The sequence below is a fragment of the Ictidomys tridecemlineatus genome, chromosome 15 (genome assembly GCF_052094955.1).
Source record: "Ictidomys tridecemlineatus isolate mIctTri1 chromosome 15, mIctTri1.hap1, whole genome shotgun sequence".
Taxonomy (NCBI): domain Eukaryota; kingdom Metazoa; phylum Chordata; class Mammalia; order Rodentia; family Sciuridae; genus Ictidomys; species Ictidomys tridecemlineatus.
The window spans coordinates 15,662,838-15,687,905 of record NC_135491.1 but is presented as its reverse complement, the minus strand read 5'-3'; the positions used below and the strand labels follow the sequence as shown (position 1 = coordinate 15,687,905).

The 25,068-nt window shown below is 36.6% G+C and overlaps 1 protein-coding gene and 1 long non-coding RNA gene across 10 annotated transcripts; one reads left to right on the top strand and one right to left on the bottom strand.

The window, feature by feature from the left end:
• Positions 1-22,138, top strand: LOC110597013 (zinc finger protein 780A-like). 9 transcript variants are annotated; one of them, XM_078033149.1, is made up of 6 exons: positions 3-393; positions 4,710-4,824; positions 6,550-6,676; positions 8,836-8,931; positions 12,891-13,067; positions 14,993-22,138. In XM_078033149.1, exons 2-6 carry the CDS (start codon positions 4,816-4,818, stop codon positions 15,049-15,051), a joined length of 468 nt encoding a protein of 155 aa, XP_077889275.1. In that variant the 5' UTR covers positions 3-393; positions 4,710-4,815; the 3' UTR covers positions 15,052-22,138. The 9 variants fall into 9 exon arrangements, with proteins under 9 accessions (XP_077889276.1, XP_077889275.1, XP_077889277.1 ...); XM_078033152.1 differs by lacking the exon at positions 14,993-22,138 and adding an exon at positions 12,025-12,219 and having other exon boundaries at positions 4-393; positions 12,891-12,946; XM_078033150.1 differs by lacking the exons at positions 12,891-13,067; positions 14,993-22,138 and adding an exon at positions 10,517-12,018 and having other exon boundaries at positions 1-393.
• LOC144371039 (uncharacterized) lies at positions 52-850 on the bottom strand. Its single transcript, XR_013431202.1, has 2 exons — positions 754-850; positions 52-662 (listed from the first exon to the last, which is right to left on the bottom strand). It is a non-coding gene; the product is annotated as an uncharacterized LOC144371039 (long non-coding RNA).
• Positions 22,139-25,068: the final 2,930 nt, after the last annotated feature.

The following is a 25,068-nucleotide window of genomic DNA, read 5'->3' as shown; positions in this document are numbered from 1 at the left end:
ACTCCCAGAAGGCGCCGGGACTCGGCGGTGGGCGGGGCGCGCGGTCCTCAGTTTTTCTCGGCCGTGGACTCCATTTCCCACAGGCGGCTACGGGCCGAGACAGCCTAGTGTGGACATTTCTCACGAGATACGGATATAACTGCGACCTCTGGCTCCGTTTCTGATACCTTTCCTCGCGCGCTGTGACTTCGTCCCACCTGAGATATAAGTCGGAGTGGGTGTCTGCAAAAAAGACTGCTGACACAGCCGCCGCAGGCCCTGCGTGACCCGCGAGAGCCTGGTGGCGGGAGGTACTCAAGGCTCCGAGGCCCCGACCGCGCAGGGCGGGTCTGCCTGCCCACGAGGCGGTGGGTGCTGCAGCTGCCGAGGAGCGGCGGGTATGCGGCCCGGAAGGTGAGACGGTGCTGCTCTTGACAGGGCCGCGCGTGCCTCGGTGTCGGTGGGTGTTGAGACTGGCAGTGCGTGGTTGTCCTTTTGTGGCGGGGACACAGGGTGCGTGCCCATTACCTGAGCGTGCATTGCTGTGACGTGAGGCTGCAGGTTCCCTGTCGCTTCCTGCATCCTCTAACAGCCACTTTTGACTGACTGCCACAGAGAAATGGTCCCAAGTGGGAAATCAGATATTGAACTCTACATAACTGCTTCCAGAAGAAGCTACAGACCTGCGGTTAGGATGGGAATTGTAAGTCAGGAATTGCCCCGAATCAGGCTCCTAGAACTACATCAGAATAGAATTAGAAATGGGATTCCTACCTTGGAGAACTCTGCAGTCTTCTGCTTGACAACTGCGACTTTCCCTGAGCTCTCACTCAAGGAACTGCTGTGAACGCTGATATAGGTTAACCCTCTTCTAATTTCACCCAGGTCTTTGTATGAGGTCACCACAACGTAACTAAGGAAGAAGTAATGTAATAAATACTGAGCCTTGTGGTTATTCTGGATCACTCCTCTTTAGGCTTCATTTTCTTTCTTTTTTTCTTTCTTTCTTTCTTTCTTTCTTTCTTTTCTTTCTTTCTTTCCTTTCTCTCTCTCTCTCTCTCTCTCTCTCTCTCTCTCTCTCTCTCTCTCTCTCTCTCTTCTTTCTTCTCTCTCTCTTTTTTGTGGTTGGTACTGGTGATTGAATGCAGGAGCACTTAACCACTGAGCCACATCCCCAGCTCTTTTTTTTTTTTAATATTTATTTTTTAGTTTTTGGTGGACACAGTATCTTTACAGTATCTTTACTTCACATTTATGTCGGGCTGAGAATGGAACCCAGTGCCTCACGAATGCTAGGCCAGGGTGCTACCACTTGAGCCACATCCCTCTTTTTATTTTTATTTTTTATTTTGAGATGGAGCCTTGCTAAATTACTGAGGCTCGCTTTGAATTTGGGATCCTCTGTCTCAGCCTCTCGAGTCACTGGGATTACAGGCAAACTCCCACTGCCTCTAGCTCTCTTTTAGGTTTCTATAGTCAGAAGTAACGAAATACGAAGTTAATTATCTTGTGTCCTTGTATTGTAATAGTTTGGCTCCAAATTTGAAGAACAGGCATTCTTTTTTTTTTTTAGAGTAGAAATTAGAAGTTTATTAAAGGACAGCAGAAAAGACTTCTCCCAGAGGAAGAAGGGGACCCAAAAGGTGGAATCCAGAACAGGCATTCTTAACCAGTTGTCTTTTGTCTCTATTTATAAGTATATAGGGAACCACAACCCTTGAATTTGTATAGATAATTGCTGTAAATTTGTATTTTTCAAGAGTGTACATAACCCAGAAGATTCAAGACTGATTTTTGATATAAAATCGAAGATTTTGTCATTGAGATTGTGAGAATAGTTAAGAAAAGCACATAGACTCCATTGGATAGAATATTTTGCAGATAATAAAATTTTCTCTTTATAAAAATTAATCATTTTAAGTAAGAAAGCACAATAAGCTAATGTTAAACAGTCTTCATACATGCATGAGGGTACTCAAGGTAGCTGGACATGGGGACACATGCCTATAATCCCATATACTCAGGCTGAGGCAAGAGAATTATTAAGTTGGAGGCCAGTTTGGACATGAGACCCTATCTCAAAATAAAAAGTAGCTCATCAGTAAAGCTCTTGTTTAGCATAAGCAAAGCCCTGGATTCAATCCTCAGTACTAGGGGGAAAAAAGGACTCAATAAAATTTTAAATTATATATGCAGCTTAATTTTAAAAATAGAATTTTGGAAAAAATCTTTTAGAAGAATTGTACAAAATGTTATTTTAATTAACTCTTTAGAGAAGAATAGATGGGGGTGTAGCCACATTTCATTGAGCATCTTTTCTATACCCAAAACTTTTCTGCTTATTTGTCATACACATTTCTTTAGCTTACAAAGGCCATTCTCTCTCTCTACTAATTGAAGAATCTTTGTAATGAAATGTGTCTAATTATATCAGTGCTATGGAGGTAAAGGATATTCAAGAATAGTTAAGTGCCAGGTGTGGTGGCTCATGCTTGTAATCCCAGTGGCTCCAGAACCTAAGGCAGGAGGATCACCAGTTCAAAGCCAGCCTTAGCAACTTAGCAAGGTGCTAAGCAACTCAGTGAGACCCTGTTTCTAAATAAAATACAAAAAAGTACTGGGGATATGGCTCAGGCCTCTGAGTTCAATCCCCAGGACAAAAAAAAAAAAAGTGTTATTTGGTTCAATCACTTTGATTTTTCATGACAGACCTAGTATTTACAGAGATTTTTAATGTCAAAAATTTAGCCTTTTCCAATAATGATATCTTTTAAAAAGTATTTTTTTAATATTTATTTTTTAGGTGTAGATGGACACCTTTATTTTTTTTTTATTTATTCATTTATTTACTTTTTGGCAGACACAACATCTTTGTTGATACGTGGTGCTGAGGATCGAACCCGGGCCGCACGCATGCCAGGCGAGCGCGCTACCGCTTGAGCCACATCCCCAGCCCCGCCACCTTTATTTTTATGTGGTGCTGAGAATCGAACCCGGGTCCTGCCCATGCTAGGCGAGTGCTCTACCACTAAGCCAGAATCCCAGCCCTCTAATAATTATTTTTATACATTTTAATACTTTGGAATATCTTTATGTTGTATTTAGATGACGGAAATAATATAGCTTTGCCAAAAAAATCATTCCTTAAGGAATTAATGAAGAAGAAAGTAAGACTAGTCTTTTAACCTCCCTGCCTAGAGATAATAACTTTTAATATTTTGGTTTGTACATTTACAATTTTTATGTTTATATTTCTTTGTGGTTCTGTTTTGACATAAAAGACCTGATCAAATAAAGGAGGCAAAGAGTTCTCTTAATTTGCAAAAGAAATCTGAATCACTCATATACCTTTGTGTATATTGAAAGAAGCAGCCAAGGATCTCCTTGCTTGAAAAGTCTAACTTTACAACTTTAGGTATTAGAAATGTTATGTTTTTTTTTAAAGAGAGAGTGAGAGAGGAGAGAGGAGAGAGGAGAGAGAGAGAGAGAGAGAGAGAGAGAGAATTTTTAATATTTATTTTTTAGTTCTCGGCGGACACAACATCTTTGTTGGTATGTGGTGCTGAGGATCGAACCCGGGCTGCACGCATGCCAGGCGAGCGCGCTACCACTTGAGCCACATCCCCAGCCCCAGAAATGTTATGTTAAACTTAATTACATAGACATTCTTTCAGAATTAATAATGTTTTAAAAATAACTTTTGGAAAAAATGTCACCAATATCTGCTGTCAAGCTGTCTTGCAAGTACATACAATATTTTCTGAAGACTCTAATATTTATATTCACTTAAATCCCCATCTTGTATGGGAGCATAAGATTCTTTTTTTAAGATTTTTCATTTTACCAGATCATGTCCTACAGATTGATGATGCTGAATGAAGTCTGCTCTCCATTTTTTCTAAGTAGAACTCTCTAGCATACTTGAGAAGAAATGATAAAGTGAGTTTGGATATTGATATCTAAAAGGAAACTAAGAAAAGCCATTCAAGTCAAACAACTTAAATTTACAAAGAATATTCTTAAAGTCTCTTCATTTTGGGAGAACATCTTAAGTTTTTAAGAATACACTACATATTTCAAGTTGACCTCTAGTCATTTTTACAAATATTATGAAAAACTTTAAAAAAACCATTGTTTATAAATGGCTATATAACCTTCCTGACTTCTGTCTACTGATTTCAGTGGTCTGTTATTTTTTTCTCTATTGATTGATATTTTCATATATTTCACATCAATAGTTATTATGTTGGTCAGTATGATTTTTCTCTGGCAGTATATCTGGAATGTTTTCTACATCCTTAAAATTTTTCCCCCAACTTCACATTTTATGTCTACTTTGTATTCTATTAAGCTTTGCCAGACTTAAAATACAGAGCACTGCCTTTGAATTTCCAATATCTTAACCAACTTCAATTGCAAAGCCACAAAAGAGGTTGTGATTTGGATGATTAGGGCTATTTTCAGTCTTGGAAGGTAGGAATAAAAGGAAGATGATCTGCTCAGATCAATACTCTGTTGTTTAACTTCAGATCTATACATCTGCCTCACCAGACTCATTCAGTGACCAGAAAACTTATGCTAACATATGCTAAGTTCAGTGCAGAAATATCTGTTCTATGATACCCTTGTGATTTAGAACTCTAATCTGCCCAAGTTGTATGTGATAGGAAATAGTTTGGAACTTGGAATGGAAGTGCATAACAACAATTAAGAAACTTATGTTTTGTTAGGAATACTAATGCAAAAGTGGACTCAAGATCTTCCTCTTCTCCCAGCTCTGGCTGTGCTTTCTGATAGAGTAAACCTGAGGACCGATCTACTCTTGCAGACGAAACCATGGCCCATGTAAGTTGATGTTTCTCTCCTTGTTGATTTATGTGTGTTGGTAGTTTTCCCAAAAGTTTCCAATCAGGAAAAATTTTCTTCAAATAATCTGCTTCTAGTTCTTGTTCTTCCACAGAACTGTCATGACAAATTACCCAGCATCCTCCCTGAACTTACCTGCTCATTCTAGGTAGGATATGTGACTTAATAGTAGAGTGCTTACTCACCATGTGGAGGCCCTGGATTCAACCCCCAATACTGCAGGAAAAAAGAAAAATTCAAAAATTCAAAATAAAAAATTAAGTAAGCCCCTCCACAACTTAGTGAGACCCTGTCTCAAAATTTAAAAAAAAAATAAATAAAAGGAGCTGGGGATGTGACTCAGAGGTTAAGCAGCTTTGGGTTCAATCCTCAGTACCAAAAAAATAAATAAATAAAATTAAATAATAAACTTACAAGTGATCATATAATTACTGACCAAATTTTTCAACATATCTAAGTGCCCATTTATTTATGAAGGGCAGTGATGGACTTAAGTCCTTTGAAGTAAAGATTTATACCTTCCATGTCAAAGTCTAGTTTGGTGAGATAGACAAATGAAAGTATTGACATACATGAAAAAACGGAAATTTTCACAGACTTGAGATTGCCAAATAGTGAAGATAGAAATTTGGCATTGAATAACCAGATGGTCTTGTGGGTTCAATCCCAGTACCAAAGGAAAAAAGAGTATTCCGGTATTCTGATATTAAATGGGACATATTAACTTGGGTATTATGTATATTCATTTTCCTTCCTCAGCATTTTTACACACAAAACACACACACACACACATATTTAATTTTTTAGGTATTTAGATGGACACAACATCTTTTTAAAAAATTTATTTATATATGGTGCTGGGAAACCCAGTGCCTCACAAGTGCTAGGCAAGCACTCTACCACTTAGCCACAACCTATCCTCTAATATATTTTTTATCTATTACTAAATAATAAATTATCCTGAAACCTAATAAAGTAGCAAACCCTAATAGTTTAAAGTAGTAAACATTTATTTCAGTTTCTGTGGGTCAGTTAGACATGGCTAATTTTACCTTTCTGGCTCTGGATCCACCCCATTCATCACCCGATTTTTTTTTTTAAGTTGTAGGTAAACACTATACCTTTACTTTTATTTATTTATTTATTGGTCCTGGGGATTGAACTCAAGGGCACTAGACCACTGAGCCACATCCCCAGTCCTATTTTGTATTTTATTTAGAGACAAGGTCTCATTGAGTTGCTTAGTGCTTTGCCTTTGCTGAGGCTGGCTTTGAATTCCCCATCCTCCTGCCTCAGCCTCCACGATCCATTGGATTACAGGTGTGTGCCACTGTGAATATGCTGTGCCAAGGATTGAATCCAGTGATCCACACATGCTAGGCAAGTGTTTCACCACTAGGCCACAACCCTAGCCCCTCTGGATCTCTTAAAAAGATGATGAAAGTGTTATTGAAGAATGTAGTAAGATTAAGACTCAACTTTGGATAGGTGTTTCAAAGCTCACTTAAGTGGTTGTTGATGGTTCCTTGGCAATTTTCTTCAAAACCATGTATACATTCTGCTTCAGTCCCCTCCATATTATAGATGTGTAGCCCAAAGGCTTGTATTATTGCTTTCTTCATGCAATACAATCTTTATCTCTTCTGTACCATCTTCACAATGTTCCTTTAATGTCTGCAATAATACACAGGTTTGCCATTTCAGGGGTCGGTGACATTCAGGGATGTGGCCATGGACTTCTCTCAGCAGGAATGGGAATGTCTGAACCCTTTCCAGAAGACCTTGTACCGGGATGTGATGATGGAGAACTATGGTAACTTAGTCTCACTGGGTATGTTTTTGGCCTTGAATAATTTAAGATAATTTAGAATCTGCTCTCTATGTGTTTTTTTTAATTCTGATTTTCAAGGCAAGTTTTTAAAGAAACTGATTACATTTCTTTTCCCTTTTCCCCAAAGAAGCAACTTGAACTTTGTTGGGTTAGAAGAGGCAATTCTATTATAAACATATTCATCTTCCCTGTCTTTCTTTCTTTCTTTTTATATTAGTTGAGCATGACAATACAATGATCTTGACATATTATACATTTGACTCATTCCCTGTCTTTCTTAAGTAGAACACCTTGTCTGGTTCTACTTAAGAGTCAACTCTCTTCGTTTATGAGAAGGAGCCACATTAGGATTTTGTGACATGTTATATAACAATTATTAAAGGATCCAGGTTCCCTATTTATGTTCAGAATATCTGTCTGATTCATTCACAGGGAGAATAGCTTGACAGAGGGTCCTAAATTGCTCTAATTACTAAAAGAACCTCTACAATTTGTTGAATTAAATAAGTAGAATTCATTTAAAAATGAAGCAAACACATTTCATTTATTTAGGCAAATTTTATCTGATTTGTAGTTAAAAATTGTAATCTATAAATATGTTTACAGAGGCAGTGCTCTAAGCACTTTATAATACAGATACCTATGTATACATTTGATCCTTATTAAATTCAACCTTATTATTATTCCCATTTCCAAATGAAAATACTGCAACACATTTTGCATAAGTGACCAGACCAAGTTCACACACAGCTAGAAGGTGGAAAGACAGAAATTGTTAATAGGCTTCAGAATTTATATTTTCTTTCTTTCTGTATTTATTTATTTTTAGTGATGGGGATTGAACATAGGGGCACTTTACCACTGAGCTACATCCTCAACTCTTTTCATATTTTATTTTGAGACCAGTTCTCATTAAGTTACTTAGGGCCTCACTAAATTGTTGCGACTATCCTCAAACTTGCAATCTTGGCCTCCCAAGTCACTGGGATTACTGGCATGTGTTACAGCACCCAGTAGAGTCTGTATTTTCTTTAATATTTATTTTTTCATTGTAGTTGGACACAATACTTTTATTTATTTTATTTATTTTTTATGTGGTGCTGAGGATAGAACCCAGGGCCTCACATGTGCTAGGCGAGTGCTCTACCACTGAGCCACAACCCCAGCCCCACAGTATTTTCAACCATGGTATTATATATGCTATCAAGAAAAAGAGGATACAGCCAGGTACCGTGGCATATGCCTGTAATCACAGCAATTTAGGAGGCTGAGGCAGGAGGATCACAAGTTCAAATCCAGACTCAATAACTTAGTGAGGCCCTAAGCAACTCAGTGAGACCCTGTCTCTAATAAAATATAAAAAAGAGCTGGGGGTGTGGTTTGGTGGTTAAGCACCCCTGGGTTCAATCCCTGGTACCCCGCTACCCCCCCCCAAAAAAAGAAAAAGAGGATACAAATGTGTATATTATGGTTTTTGTTTGTTTGTTTCTCAGTATTGGGGATTGGACTCAAGGGTATGTTACACTGAACTACATCCCAGCCCTTTTTGTTTTAATTTTGAGACAGTCTCACTAAGTTACTGAGGCTGGCCTCAAACCTTGTAATCTTTCTACCTTAGCCTCCCAAGTATCTGGGCTTACAGACATGTATCAGTGTACCCAGTTTAATGTTTTATTCTTTAATTTCCTTACTTTCTCTTCTTAAAAATCTCATTCAATATCTTTTTTGGGGGTGGGTACTGAAGATTAAATCCAGGGGTACTTTACCACTGAGCCACACCCCTAATTCTCAATAAGTTACTGAGACTGGCTTTGAATTTAGAATCCTCCTAAGTCACTGGGATTACAGATGTGTACTACAATGCCTGGCTTCAACATTTTTTTTGACCTTTAATTTACTTTAGTACAATTTTGGGTTTGTTTAGTTTTGTTGTGGTACTAGGGATTGAGCCCAGATGCACTCTATCACAGACATACATCCCCAACCCCTTTTTTGTTATTTTAAGACATGGACTCACTAATTTCCTTAGTCTGGCTTCAAATTTCCTATCTCACCCTTCTGAGTTGCTGGGATTATAGGCATGTACCAACCATGCCTGGCAATAATGTATTTTTTTTTTGTATCATGTTGCATTGCACTTTTTTTTTCTTTTTAAACAGGCCATTCCATTTCTAAGCCAGATGTTATCACATTATTGGAGCAAGGAAAAGAGCCCTGGATGATTGTAAAGAAAGAAACAAGAAAATGGCATAAAGGTAAATAAATAAGAGTAAATCTGGCTATGGAAAGCCATCTACAAGCAGTAGCCCAAGTAGTCAAGGAAGAGTCACACTTGAAATGTTGGTTGGAAATATTCATTCATAGTAAAGAAAAGGATTCTGATGTAGAGAAGAGATAAATACTCTGCATGAGCTACAATGAGCTTCATCTTCACCTTAATTAACCACACAATTTTTTAGGCTCATATTTCCCTCCCCATTCATTAATTCTTTCTTAATGCCCTTTCACTTGTATTTTGGACCCAACTGATTTCCAAACCTGCATTCGCTTAGATTTATATATGTGGCTTTATTGCCTAAAAGTGTATTCATTCCTGTATTTGGCAAAGAAATTAATGGAGTTAATATATTAGGGAAGACATATAATAGCACTATAAAAAATAGATAAGTAGTATCAAGTAGTAAATATACTATGAAGGAAACTAACCAAGAATAGGCAGCCAGGTGTGGTGGCACATGCTTGTAATCCCAGTGGCTCTGGGGGCCAAGGCAAGAGGATTGCAAATTCAAATTCAGTTTCAGCAACTTATCAAGGCCCTAAATAAAGTAACTTAGCAGACCCTGTCTCTAAATAAAATATTAAAAAGGGCTAAGGATGTGGCTCAGTGGTTAAGCACCCCTGGCTTCAATTCCTGGTACAAAAAAAAATTAATAGGATAAATTTAGGTAAGGTAAGATGATCAAGAACTAATGATAAGGACCTGGGTTGTGGCTTAGCGATAGAATCCAGGCCTAGCAAATTTGAGGTGCAGGGTTTGAGCCTCAGCACCACATAAAAATAAATAAATAAAATAAAGGTATTGTGTCCAACTACAACTAAAATACACACACACACAAACACACACACACACACACACTTAAAAAAGAACTGTTGATCATCTCTGAGGAGATGAAATTTGAGGAAAGAGGTAAAGTGTAAGAGCTTAGGCCACAAATGCTTTCTATGAGACTTTGGTACCAAAACCAGACAAAGACACTACAAGAAACCTATAGACCAATATCACTTATGAATATTGATACAAAGGTCTTCAGCAAAAATACTAGTGAACTGAAGTCAACAGCACTTAATAAGATTATACTCCATGACCAAGTGGGTCTTAATTCTTGAACGCAAGGATAGTGATTGTATGAAATCAATGTTATACATCACATTAACAGGATAAAAGGAAAAATTGTCTTAATTCTTAAGGTACAGGAAAATAATTTAACAAAATTTAGTACACTTTCCTGATTAAAAAACTCAACAAACTAGGAATCTACCTCAATGTAATAAAATCTAAAACAGTTTAAACATGTTTTTTTCCCTCCAAAACTCGTATTGAAATATGGTTGTTATTTTGGCAGTATTGGGAGGTGAGACCTTTTAGAGTTAATTCTGTTAAGAGGGATTAATGCTTTTCTGAAGGAATGAATTAGATAACTGGAGAGCAGGTTGTTGTAAGGCCACCCTTTGTGTTTTGTTTCTTCTACACAGTCCAACTTGTTTTTTTTACTTTTCTGCCATGTTATTATATAGCAGGAAGCCTTCACCACACATAGTTATCCAATTTTGGTCTTCCAGCCTCCAGAACCATGTGCCAAAATAAATTCCTATTCTTCAAGTATTGCCCAGTTTCCAGTATTTTATACCAACAGAAAATAGGCTAAGACAATGTCATATATGAAAAGCCCAAAGTTTACATCATACTCCATGGTGAAAGACTGAAAACACTGCTTTTGCTGCATCCATAAATTTTGGTATGTTCTATTTTCATATTCATTTGCCTTAAAATAATTTCTAATTTCCCATGTGATTTTTTGACCAATTCTTGTCTGAAGCATTGGTTGTTTTGCCCTTCTGTTGTTTTTTTCTAGTTTTGTTCCATTGTCATTAGAAAAGATTCTTTTTTAAAAATTTTTAGTTGTGGATGGACATAATACCTTTATTTTTTAAAACTTGCTTTTATTTACTTAAATTTATTTTTTCAATTTTTTAATTTGTTCTGATTAGTTATACATGACAATAGAATGCATTTTGACACATCATTCATAAATGAAGTTTAACTTCTCATTCTTCTGGTTGTACATGATATAGGATTACACAACCAGTGTAATCCTAATTACCTTTATTTTTTTATTTTTATGTGGTGCTGAGGATCAAAGCCAGTGCCTCACAATGCAAGACAAGCTCTCTACCACTAAGCTACAACCCCAGACTTTTTTTTATTTTGAGATAGGTTCTCACTAAGATGCCAAGGCTGGCCTTGAACTTGGGATCCTCTTGCCTCAGCCTTCTGAGTAGCTGGAATTATAGGTATACACCACCATGTTCAGCTGTGGCCTCCACAGTTTCTAATGAGAAAACTCTGATGTTAGAATCATTGTTCCTCTGAATATAAGAAGACATTTTTTTTTCTGCTTTAAAGAGTTTTTTATCTGTAGTTTTCAGTAGTTTATTTGTCTAGGCAGATTTTCCTTTCACCTGTTGTAATTGGCATTCACTGGGCTTTTTTAAAAATACTTTTTTATTTGTCAATAGATCTTTATTTATTTTTATGTGGTGCTGATAATTAAAGCCAGTGCCTCAGTCATACTAGGCAAATACTATTCCACTGAGTTACAACCCCAGCCTACTGTGGTTGTAAGCTTTATATCAAGTTTAGTGTGTTATCAGCATCATTTCCCCAGATATTTTACCTAATTCATTTTTTAATATTATTTTTGTTGTATATGGACACAATACTTTATTTTTAAAAATATTTTTAGATGTTGATGAACCTTTATTTTATTCATTTATTTATATGTGGTGGTGAGAATCAAACCCAGTGCCTCACACATGCTAGGCAAGCACTTTGCCACTGAGCCACACAACCCCAGCCCTATTTTGTTTATTTTTATATGGTGCTGAGGATCAAACCCAGTGCCACACACATGCTAGACATGCACTCTATCACTGAGCCATAACCGCAGCCCCAGTCTCTTTTTCCTTTTTATATTCTATTCATCTTTTCTTTATACTCACATCTTTGAAATTTGTTTGTTTGTCGTTTAGTGGTTTTAAATTTTTGTTGTTGTTTGTTTTGTTTTCAGAACTGAGGATGAACCCAGTGGTATACCCAGATCTTTAAAAATTTTGTTTTAAATTTTGAGTCAGTGTCTTATAAGGTTTCCCAGGCTGCCCTCAAACTTTCAATCCTCCTGCCTCAGCCTCCCAAAGAGCTGAGATTACAGGCATATGCCATGGTGCCCAGCTAAGCTATTCCTTCTAGATTATTATCCTCCAAGGTAAATGTTTCAATTCCTTTTCATATATTTCCTATCACTCTTCCTCTAGATTCCTGTTTAGATCACTTTCTGGTTTTTGGTTTTTTTTCTCTCTGAAGTACCCAGAAGCTCAGAATTCCTTAAGATTTTCATTAGGGTATAAACCTAGTATTTACCTGAAAATTCATTGACAGACTCATCTCGGAATTACCAGAACAATCAACCCTGATTAAAAGGGAAAGTGAGAGAATACCTGAGAAAAAATATGAAGGCATAAAATAGATGAAACACTTGTAGAATGAACAATAAGAAAATCTCAGCAAAGATAATAAAAACTTAGTGCTTCATTTGATATGGAAAACCACAAAAAGTTTACATGGCTGTGCATAGGAAGGAATCATAATATTCTTTTTAAGGAGAAATATAATTGGTTAAAAATCAATAAATAGTTGCTTTTAATATATTTACATTGTATATGGGAATGATATAGAAGGAATACATTTAATCACTGTAATAAAATGTGATAAGTGAATGTTATGGAGACATTATCGTAATAACTGCAAGTTAAAGAGCTGATTTTAGAGTTCTTTCAAGTATTCATCTCTAATTGGTAGCATTTAAAAATCTTTAAGAATCTATAGAACATTTATTTTTTGGCATCCAGGAAGACAAAAGATTTTTATTTCTTTTAGATTTGGAGTCAAGATATGAAAAAATCAGCTCTGAGAAAGTACACCTCTATAGAAAATATTCATCTCTTACTCTACATCAAAGAATTCACAATAGTGAGAAATCCAAGGAATGTGACAAATGTGGAAAGGCCTTCACTCGTCATACAGACCTTATAGTACATCAGAGAATTCATACTGGTGAGAAGCCCTATGAGTGTAAGGAATGTGGAAAGGCCTTCAATCGTGCATCTAACCTGTTACAACATCAGAAAATTCATACGGGTGAAAAACCCTATAAATGTGAGGAATGTGGGATGACCTTTAGTCGTAATATAGACCTTAAAGTTCATCAGAGAATACATACAGGTGAGAAACCCTATCAATGTGAAGAGTGTGGGAAGGCCTTTGGTCGTGCTTCCTACCTGACTCAACATGGAAAAATTCACACTGGTGAGAAATCCTATGTGTGTCATGAATGTGGAAAGGCCTTTAGTAAAGGTGGAAAACTTAAAATTCATCAGAGAATTCATACTGGTGAGAAGCCCTATGAATGTAAGGCATGTGGGAAGACCTTTAGTCAAGCTTCTCACCTTGTGCAACATGACAGAATTCATACTGGTGAAAAACCCTATGAATGTCGTGAATGTGGGATGACCTTTAGTCGCAGTATAGATCTTAGAGTACATCACAGAATTCACACTGGTGAGAAACCCTGTAAATGTAAAGAATGTGGGAAGGCCTTTAGTTGTGCCTCAAATCTTGTTCAACATGAGACAATTCATACAGGCAAGAAGCCCTATGAATGTGAAAAATGTGGGATGACATTTAGTCGTATCTATCAACTCATTCCACATCAGAGAATGCACACTGGTGTGAAACCCTATGAATGTAATGAATGTGGGAAGGCCTTCACTCGTGCCTCAGCACTAATTCAACATGAGAGAATGCATACTGGTGAGAAACCCTATAAATGTCAAGAATGTGGGAAGGCCTTTATTCATGGTGGTAGCCTTAGGACACATCAAAAAATTCATACTGGTGAAAAACCCTACATCTGTAAAGAATGTGGGAAGGCCTTTGGTCGTACCTCAGACCTTGTTAGACATGAGAGAATTCATACTGGTGAGAAACCATATAAATGTAAGGACTGTTGTAAGGCCTTTAGTCATATTGAAAGCCTTAGAATGCATCATAAACTTCATACTGGTGAGAAACCCTATGAATGTAAAGAGTGTGGGAAAGCCTTTAAGAGTGGCCATCAACTTACTGTACATCAGAGAATTCATACTGGTGAGAAACCCTATGAATGTAAGGAATGTGGAAAGGCCTTTACTGTCTGTGGACGACTTACTCGACATCAGAGTATTCACAGTGATGAGAAGCCTTTTGAATGTAATAAATGTGGGAAATCCTTTAGACTTAGGTCAAGTCTTAAAGTACATCAAAGAATTCATAACTAGAAAAAAACTTTATGGATGAAAGTTTTATAGAAATGCACATATATGCAGTGGGCAGTGTGTAGTGTATCAGTGTATTCATAACAAATAATTTGAAAAGAATGTGGCACAGGCCTGTAATCCCAGGAGCTTGGGAGGCTGAGGCAGGAGGATCATGAGTTCAAGGTCAGCCTCAGCAACTCAGTAAGATCCTGTCTCTAAATAAAAGGTAAAAAGGGCTGGGGATGTGGCTCATTGGTTAAGCACCCCTGGGTTCAATCCCCAGTACCAAAAGAAAAAAAGAGAAAATAAAAGAATGTGGGAATGCTTTTAAATATGGTTTTTCTAAGGCATTAAATGGTTTATGGTGCGAAACCCTTCAGAATATAAATAATATTTCAAATTTTTAAGCAATGATCCAAATATTGTTCCTATTCAAAGAATTTCTAATTTATTTTTACATAGTGTAAGAAAATCTTTATGTTTCTCTGTACATAAATTGTTAGTATAGTCAGTCACCTTAGAGGAAAATTCAGAGAATGTAGAAATGTCTTTGTTTTTTATGCTTTATTTATAAAAGTCTTCCACCTGTATCAATTATTAACTCAAGAAAGCTCACATCACAGGAAGCACCTGTTGATCTAACAAAGGTAGAAAAACTTGTGGTTTCCATTCTATTATTTACAGCCTGTATGACATTGGTCACAACGTTTGTCCTTCTGGGAGTCCTGTGCAAAGAACAATAATAAATATATTATAGTGCCATTATTGGAAATGAGAAAAGTTGGAAAGCTTTTTCACATTGTCTCTGTTTAGTAAGTAATAGATACTATTTTATACTATTTATATTACTATGGATGAATTATTATGAGAATAAACTCCATATACTGAGAATAATTTTATAAAAGCTTCATGTAATTTCTTATACTTTGTTAGTTTAAAATAATCCTTTCTGGTTAAAATATAGTAGAATTTTTTTAAAAGAGGATTTAAATCATGAGTTTTATTGGAGTTCTGCTAAAATATATTTCTTTATATAGTGTCTGGTTACTTTTGCATTACTCTAGCAAAGTTGGATAGTTACAAAGAATTCTATTATCCAGTTTCTAAAATATTTTTTTAAGTTGCTAACTCCTGTTTCAGAGCAACTTCCCTATAATTTTTTATGACTTTGGATTTTTGAAGGGTATAGAATAATTTGTAGATTATTAAAATTGTTTTTCTTGGGAAGCATTTATCTGTTTTTGTGGTGTTGGGAATCAAACCCAGGACCTCACACATGCTTGGCAAGTACTCTACTACTAAGCTAAGCCCCCAGCCCATTTATCTTGTTCTTCTATCTCTATTAGTTCCAGTAAATCTGAGTTAAACAAAAGGATTCATGTAGTTGATGTGTATAAATTAAAAATATATAATGTTGAGTTTTCCCAGTACAGGTTCAGCATCTCAAATCCAGAAATTCAAAATTTGGGGCTTGGGTTGTAGCTCAGTGGAAAAGTGCTTGTCTGGCACATGTGAGGCACTGGGTTCAATCTTCAATACCACATAAAAATAAATAAATAAATAAATAAAGGTATTGTGTCCAACTAAAAAAAATTTTTTTTAAATATCCAAAATTTTCCAGACCTAGTGGCACACACAGAACCTTGGGAAGCTGAGGCAAGAGGATAACAAGTTTAAAGCCAGCCTCAACAACTTGGCAAGGCCCAATTAACTTAATGAGACTGTCTCTAAATAAAAAAATGGGCTGGGGATGTGGCTCAGTGGTTGAATGCCTCTGGGTTTAAAACTGGTTCCCCTTTTCTCCCCCCCAAAATACCCCAAATTTGAAATGCTTCAAAATCGGAAACTTTTTAAGCACCAACATAATGATACCAGTAGAAACTTTCATACCTGACTTCATGTGACAGGTCAAAATATGTGCATTTAAAATAAAGTTATGATGGGGCTGGGGTTGTGGCTCAGTGGCAGATCACTTGCCTAGCATGTGTTAGGCACTGGGTTTGATTCTCAGCACCACATATAAATAAACAAATAAATAGGGGCTGGGGATGTGACTCAGTGGTAGAGCACTCCCCTAGCATGTGCAAGGCCCTGGGTTTGATCCTCAGCACCACTTAAAAATAAATAAATAAAGGTATTGTGTCCAAATACAACTAAAAAATAAATACTTTAAAAAAAACAAAGGTCCATCAACAACTAAAAAAATATATTGAAAAAATAAAAAGAAGCCATGTATAACTTAAAGGCAGGGATACGTTCTAAGATATGCACCATTAGGCAATTTAGATGTTGTGCAAACATCATAGTGTAGTTACACAAATTAAGGCAGCTATGATATCAGTAGGCAATATTGTCTTATAGGACCATTGTCATATTGTGTCTCATGATATTACACAAAATAATCTTTAGGCTATATATATGGAAAAATGAATTTAGTGGTTAGACTTGGATCCTGTCCTCAAGATGTCTCACTTATGCATATGCCAGTATTCTAAAATTTTTTAAAAATCCTAAATCTGAAACACTTCTAGTCTCAAACACTTAAAATAAAGGATACTCAACCTGTATTAATGATGATAGATATTATCACTTGATTACAGAAGTGACTACTTGATTATAACGATCCATTTTATATTATTAATCATCATGGTGATATTTTGTCACCTCTCTGAAAATTATAAACTCATGTGAAAGCCCTAAAATGATTAAAAAATTAATATAGAAATGAGGGCCTATTCCAAAATGCCCGTGTATCAGAACTTTGGAATGTTGATAGTCCTCTACTCATTGGAAATTCTTCTTTTAAAATTTTACAGGTGCCTGGCTAGCTCATTTGGTAGAGCATGAGACTCTAAAGTTTTATTTATTTTCCATGAAACCAATGAATATGTCTAGAAGTTTAGGGATTTTGAAATAAAGTAGTAATTTAACCCAAGATTTTTAATTTTTTTGCTAAAATATATTAATATCAAGTAGATATTGGCAAATCTGGCCCAGAAAAAAAATAATAATTATTATATCACGGCATCATTATTTAAGAAAGAGGACATGTTTATAAATAATAAGAGATAAAAATTTCATTATAAGGTATAAGTTTATTTCAGTATATTTAAAATTCTAAAGAGTAAATTATCCTCTTAGGAAAAAAATGTGGTTTATTAAAATTGACTTAAAATGATACTGGGGGGCTAGGTTTGTGGCTCAGTGGCATAGTGCTTGCCTAGAACATGTGACGCACTGGGTTTGATCCTCAGCACCACATGAAAAAAAATAAATAAAGGTTAAAAAAAAGATGATATTGGGCATTTTTGAAATTTAGGTTTTTTTAAATCAAAGAGAAAAAATACTCTCCTTTATTTATTTTGTGAGGGGTGTACTGAGGCACTCAACCACCAAACTACACCCCCCAAGCCCTATTTTGTATTTTATTTAGAGCCAGGTCTCACTGAGCTGCTTAGCACCTTGCTTTTTCTGAGTCTGGCTTTGAACTTGCTATCCTCCTGCCTCAGCCTCCTGAGCCATTGGGATTACAGGCATGCACCATTGCACCAGGCAAACTCCCCTTTTAAAGTGCAGCTCTTATATTATGTACATACCTCAGGTAAGACCTAAAGCAGGAAAATTATTTCTAACAAAATTATCCCAGCTAATTGTTATATGGATCACATATGTATAACATCTCTATGAAAATAATTCCTAGAAATCAAAAGCTAAATGGTGTTATGAATTTGAGCATAGATAATTTAAATGTATTATATCCGAACTGAACCAGGATCTACCAGAAGAATATGAAATTGAAAAACATTTATGTAGACTATCCAGGACTTAAGTTTTTTGATTTAGTTATAAATCTTGATACATGATAAAATCATTGATCAAACTCAAATAAGAAGCCAACAATCCAGGAGGATTACAAATTCAAGGCCAGCCTCAATTTAGCAAGGTCCTAAACAACTTAGTGAGACCCTGTCTCAAAATTTTAAAAAGCTAGGGATGTGGCTCAGTGGTTAAGTGCCCGTGGTTCAATCCCTGGTCCAAAAAAGAAAGCAGCAGCAGCAGCCAGCAATCTATTCTGTGGTCCAACCACCTGTTTTGTTGAAAGAAAAAATTATTGGAATACTGCTATATTCATTAACATATTGTCTGTGAGTACTTTCTTACTTCGATAACAGACTTGATTGTTTTAAACTAATAACATTTAGACCACAGGTCAGGAATTTTTTTCATTTCTTAAAGGACCAATAGTAAAGATCTAAAATCTAAAATTGCCAAAAAGTAGGGGCTGGGGATTGTGGCTAAAGCGGTAGCGTGCTTGCCTGGCATGTGCGCAGTGCTGGGTTCGATTCTCAGCACCACATACAAATAAAATAAAGATGTTGTGTCCACCGAAAAACTAAAAAATAAATTATAAATAAATAAATAAATAAATAAAATAGCCAAAAAGTAAGTAATTTGGGCTTCTGAACCATGACTACATGGATGTTTAGGATTTGGATCCTAAACAAGATTTTTTTTTTTTTAGATTTAAAAAAATCTTTATTCTTTTTTTTTTTTAAAGAGAGAGTGAGAGAGGAGAGTGAGAGAGAGAGAGAGAGAATTTTTAATATTTATTTTTTAGTTCTCGGCGGACACAACATCTTTGTTGGTATGTGGTGCTGAGGATCGAACCCCGGCCGCACGCATTCCAGGCGAGCGAGCTACCGCTTGAGCCACATCCCCAGCCCCCTTTATTCTTAATATTTAATCTGTGATATAATCTCTTGCATCTTTGACACACAGTGAAAGGAAGGGCTTTTGGGGCTATTTGGTGTCTGCCTGTCCACTGTCAAATCAACACGCATTAGAGTCTGGCACATGAATAGTATGCAGTGAATATATAGACATGCACACAAGTATATTTCAATTGAATATACATTTGTATTTATACATTTCATACATATTGCTTGTGTTCAGATCATAGCTTTAGTGTGCAGTTTATTTCTAATGTCCAAATTTCAGGAACTGTTCTTCTCTCTACTTAAGATATTTTGGTGTTTCCCTTCCCTTATAGGTAGAAAAGTTGTTAGAGATAAAACGGTGCTGGGGTTGTGGCTCAGCGGTAGAGCACTTGCCTAGCACATGTGAGGCCCTGGGATCAATCCTCAGCACTACATAAAATAAATAAAATAAAGGTATTATATCCAACAACTGAAAAATAAATATTAAAAAAATAAATGTTCCTTGGAGAGTCATTTCTTGTGAGTCACCGTGAAAATCGGCATTTCTGTAAAATTAGAGGATGTGACGTTCAAGGGCAGCCTTGGGGAATGATGCTCAGAGGTTCCTGGTGCATCACCAGAGCCAGGTTGCACAGGTTTATTCCTTCTGAAAGCTGCTGCATTATACCTAGAAGGGCTTGATTCAGAGAATATACTATCTTTTCTCTGTTTCAGTACACTTTTGGAAGGAGGATAGTGAATAGTGCTATCCCACACTTACAGGAGTTCAGTTTTGCTTTCATTTTTCAAATCCTAATTTATATAGTTATAGAAGTCTTTATTAGAAGGACCTTGGAATCTTGGAGACCAACCACCATGGGATGTCCTAAACAAGATTTTTTAATTTAATTATTGGTTTGTGTGTGTTGTGTGTATTACCCTCATTGACAATTTAAATTTCAATATAAGTTTACAGTCTTAACAAGTATTTTTATTATTTCTATTCATGATTTTATTATACATTTTGGTTTTCTAAATAGTCAATCTGCAACATTTGTATTGATTATTTCTTTAATTTTATTGAAATAGGTTTAGCTATATTTTGCATTGGTAATGATACCAGGCTTTCAGAATTTTCCTCTTAGTGGAAATTACATCAACATTTCACATTAGTCTTTACTAAGCATTTAACAATCAGCATTTCTCAAAATACTTGCTCTAATTAAACAAACAATAACCCAAATATTAAATATTTAACAAATTAAACGTCCTTTATTTACTGACAGATTGCAAACCTAACTCTCAGAATATCCATTGAAAATCAGAAACATTATAAATATTTAGTGCTGTTACCATCCTGTTCTGCCAAGTCTACTATGAGGAATAGCAATTCTGTTTCCCTACCAGAGAGGGCAGACTGTAATCAGAAGCAAGCATGAAAAAAATCCATGCCCGGTGGTGTTAGAAATAATGGGCAGCTGGGGTATGGCTCAGTGGTAGAGTGTTTACCTAGCATGTACAGTGCTCTGGGGTTCAATCCCTAGCATTGAAAAAATAAAAAGAGATCCCAATGGCAACCTGTCAGGGAATGCCAATAATAGCCTAAGGTCCATATTGGTTGAGGTAATCAACAAAGTAAATCTGACAGTTACAAGATCCAGGGAATCGGCAAAAGAGGGTCTTGTTAATGCCCATATTTGTATGTCTGGAAAGGAGAAAACTGAAGTCCCTAGTTAGCTACTCATTAACCATGAAACTTCAACAACACAAAAAACAAAAACAATGCAGTCTTTTTAACTCTTCCTTAAGCCACGTAAATATAGCTTTTAAATGCAAATGGTAGAAGACTTGACCTATCAAAATAGTATAACCTCTGGCCAATAATTGACTTCAATAACAGAGTTGATTTGGGCAATCCCTGGGAAGCCAGGCTTAAAAATAATAAGAATTTTCAAAATGAGTCAAGAAATCCAAATCTTTGCAATGTGGGGAAAACAGACTCTTTGCCCAAATCAAACAAAAAGTAATAACTGCCATCCCCAAGGAAGAGAAAATCAGAATCCAGAATAGCTACAACATCTTATGGGAAAACTGTTGTTCTTAATGTGTACAAAAATTTAAAGACTAGCCAAAATGGGGGAAGATAGTCAACAGAAATTGGCTCTGAAAGGGCTAAAAGTTGCACTTAGTAAGAAAAGATTTGAAAACAGCTATTATAAATATATTCAAAAATCTAGAGGAAACCTGCTCAAACAATTAAAGAAGTGTATCATGATAATAAGAAATCATATAGAGAATTTCAGCGAAGAGAAATTATGTAAAACTAGAAATTCTGGAGGTAAAAACTGAAACTGAATTAAAAATTTTACTAGAGGGGCGCAATAGCAGATTTGCAGTGACAGAAAAATCAGCAAACAGGAAAATACTTAGTCAAATGAAGAACAGAGATAAAATGAAGAAAAGTTAAAAGAGCTTCAGAAACCTGTGGGATACTGTTATGGGATGAATTGTAATATTCCTTCAAAATTCCATAACCCCTAACACCTCAGAATATGATGGTATTTGGAGATAGTTATTAAAGAAATAATAGAATTAAAATCAGGTTGTTGGAGTGGGATATCCGATATAACTGATATCCTTATAAAAAGGACATTTGGATGCAGACTGTGGTATTTTTTAGTAAGATGTACATTATGATACAAAAGTAAATCATCTCCATTTACTGATGCAGAGGTCCTAAAACCCTTGAAATTTCTGGAACAATGTGTTTTTTTTTATGTTAATGAGATGGCTAGTGGCTGGCAGTTCCTAGAGAGTCTTAGGAGGAGGCTGGCATCCAGAAGGATTAAGTATAATTAAAGGAGTGGGGCTGAAAGTCCCAACATCTGGGGAGAATTGAAGGTTGGTTGATGACCAGCAATTTGCTCGGCATGCCTACATGATGAAGTTCATTAAGATTCAAAAGGACTAGTTCACACAGTGTCTGGATGGTTGAATACATGCAGTGTCAGGAGGGTGGTGGTATGGATGCTGTGTCCCTTTTGTCATATCTTGCCCTTTGCATCTCTTCCATCTTAATTTTCATTGTAAACTCTGTAATACCATAAATAATAAATGAGTAAATAAAAGTAAAGTGTTTCTGTGAGTCCTGTGAGCTATTCTAGCAAATTAATTGAGCCTGAGGAGAGGGGCATAGGAATTCTGATTTAGAGCTGGTCAGTTAGGAGTGCAGGTCTGCTGAAGTTTGGATCTGGAATTGTCTCCTAAGGATCCACATGTTGAACACATTGTCTGGAATGCAGCTGTGTTCAGAGGTGGAACTTTGGGGAAGTGATTGGATCATAAGGACATTAACTTCATCTGTGGGTTAATCCATTGATGAGTTCATACCTGAATGGGATATTAGGAGGTAAGACCTACTTAGAAGAAGTATGTGCCCTGAGAGGATATATCTTGTCCTCAGCCCCTTCCTCATGCTGTCTGCTTCCCAACTGCTAGGAGATAAGCAGCTTTGTTCTGCCACTCATGGCCACCATGATGTACTATCTCACCACAAGCCCACAAACAATGGAGCCAACTGACAACTGTCTGAAACTGTAAGTCAAAATAAATATTTCCTTCTTTTGTTTTTCTCAGATATTTTGTCACAATGATGAAAAGCTGACTAACACTACCAAATTTTACTAATTACTACTGTAACCAAGACAGTGTAGTATTGTAAGGGGAGATAGCTATATCAATGGAACAGAATACAGAGTCCAAAATAGTATCAGTTTTTGACAGAACTAATTCAATGGGAAAGGAAAGACTTATAACAAATGTTGCTGGAACAATTGGATATCTGGCTAGGTGCAGTGGTACATGTCTATAATTCCAGCAGCTCAGGAGGCTAAGGCAGAAGGATTGCAAGTTCAAAGCTTCAGCAACTTATCGAGGCCCTAAGCAATTTAGTGAGACCCTGTCTCTAAATAAAAAAAATTTAAAAAGAGCTGGGGATGTGATTAAGCCCCTGAGTTCAATCCCTTGCTTTAAAAAGTGGATATCTGTATGAGAAGAGGTGAATCTTGGCCTCTACTCACAGGATACACAACAATTTGAGATGGATCATAGACCTAAATGTTAAACCCAGAACTATAAACCTAGGAGACATAGATATGTTTATGACATTGGTTGGAGAAAGCAAGTCTATTGAACAAGAGACAAAAAGCACTGAAGCACTAACCATAGAAGAAAAAGTGATATGTGGAGATTTATCAAAATACAAAATATCTATTCATCAAAAAACATCAGTAGAAAAATGAATAGACAAGACTGGTTTTTTTTTTTTTTTTGGTACCAGGGATTGAGCCCAAAGGCACTCGACCACTGAGCCACATCCCCGACCCTATTTTGTATTTTATGTAGAGCCAGGGTCTCACTGAGTTGCTTAGCACCTTGCTTTTGCTGAGGCTGGCTTTGAACTGGTGATCCTCCTGTCTCAACCTCCCAAGTCACTGGGATTACAGGCATGTGCCATCATGCCCAGTTTGACCATCTTTTGATCAAAATTTTAAAAAAATTAAAAGGAGAAGGATCAGAAACATCTTGAACATTTCATAAATTATGTACAAATGGCCAATAAGCACTTTAAAAAGTACTCAACATTATTCAGTAGCAGTAAGCCACAATGATATATATATGTCTATGCCTACTGAAATATCTATGCCTGCTAGAATGGGTAAAAAATTTTTAAAAAATGGGGGCTGGGATTGTGGCTCAGTGGTAGAGCACTCGCCTAGCATGCGCGGGGCCCTGTGTTCGATGCTCAGTACCACATAAGAGTAAATGAATGGAATAAAGGTATTGTGTCCAACTACAATTAAAAAATATTTAAAAATAAAATAAAAAGTTTGCTGCCGGGTATGGTGGTGCATACCTATAATCCTAGTGACTTGGGATGCTAAGGCAGGAGGATTGTGAGTTCAAGGCCAGCCTCAGCAATTTAAGGGCTTTGTCTCAAAAAATAAAAAGGGTTGGGGATATTTCTCAGTAGTTAAGCACCACTGGGTTCAATCCCTGGTATCAAAAGTTTGCCAGCAAGAAATGTTGACTTTATAGAACAAGTTTAACTGTCATAGTTTTGACAAGCATAAAATGATGCAAACTCTTTGGGAAAAATATTTTTTATGAGCCAAAATTCCATTTTGAAGTATTCCCAAGAGAAATGAAAAAAAAAATCCACAGGAAGACTTGTGCAAGAATATTCACAGCAACTTCATTCATAATCCTTCTGCTATGGTTTGGATGTACATCTCCCAAAAGTTCATGTGTGGAAGCTTGCCCTAGTGTGGCAATGGGAGATGATGTACCTTTCAGAAGTAGGGGTTAGTGGGAAGCCCTTGGTCATTGTAGGCACTGCACTCAGAGTGAAATGCTGGTCTCCTGGAATGAATTCACCTGAGCCCCACCCCTGCATCCTGTTTTGTGATGTGATTTATTCCTCCTTCAGGCACTATTGCCCTCCTCCTAGGCTTCCATGCATCTTACCTGAGATCTGGTTCTGCCTCCCAGAGTTCCCTGGCTCCTCCAACCTCAGAATCCTTTTCTGCTGGTTTCTTTTATGCTTTCCCTGAGTTCTGGACACTTTCTCTGGAGTTTTTAGCTTCTTTGCCTTGTCAAATCCAGCTATTCCTCTTGGCCTTCAGGCACTCTCCTCTAAGTTCTCTTACTCCAGGGTTTCTTCCTCATACTCACAGGCTTCTGATCTCCTGGTCTCCCAAGCATTTTCTTGGAATACGACACCTCTCAGGTCTCTGTTCTGATGTAAAATTAATGGGCTTTCTTTCATATTAGTGCTAAATAAAAATAAAAGGCCAATTATGCCAGACATTCTCCTTCTGAGGAAAGTAAATAGTGGCCAAAGGGAAAAATACAATGCTGGGACAGACTTTTCTGGTTAGGTGATTAGATAGTGGCCCTTGCCCTCCAAAGGATATGTATTCCATTGACAGAAAAAAATTGTTTCCCTTAGAACAAAGCATATCTGCATTATCTAGCCATTTTCCAGGGAATTCTAAACTTGGG

Coding starts and splice junctions, on each gene's coding strand:
- LOC110597013 (XM_040279462.2), top strand. Junction 6,677..8,835: donor TGGTAACTTAGTCTCACTGG/GTATGTTTTTGG, acceptor CTTTTTAAACAG/GCCATTCCATTTCTAAGCCA. Junction 8,932..12,890: donor AACAAGAAAATGGCATAAAG/GTAAATAAATAA, acceptor TATTTCTTTTAG/ATTTGGAGTCAAGATATGAA.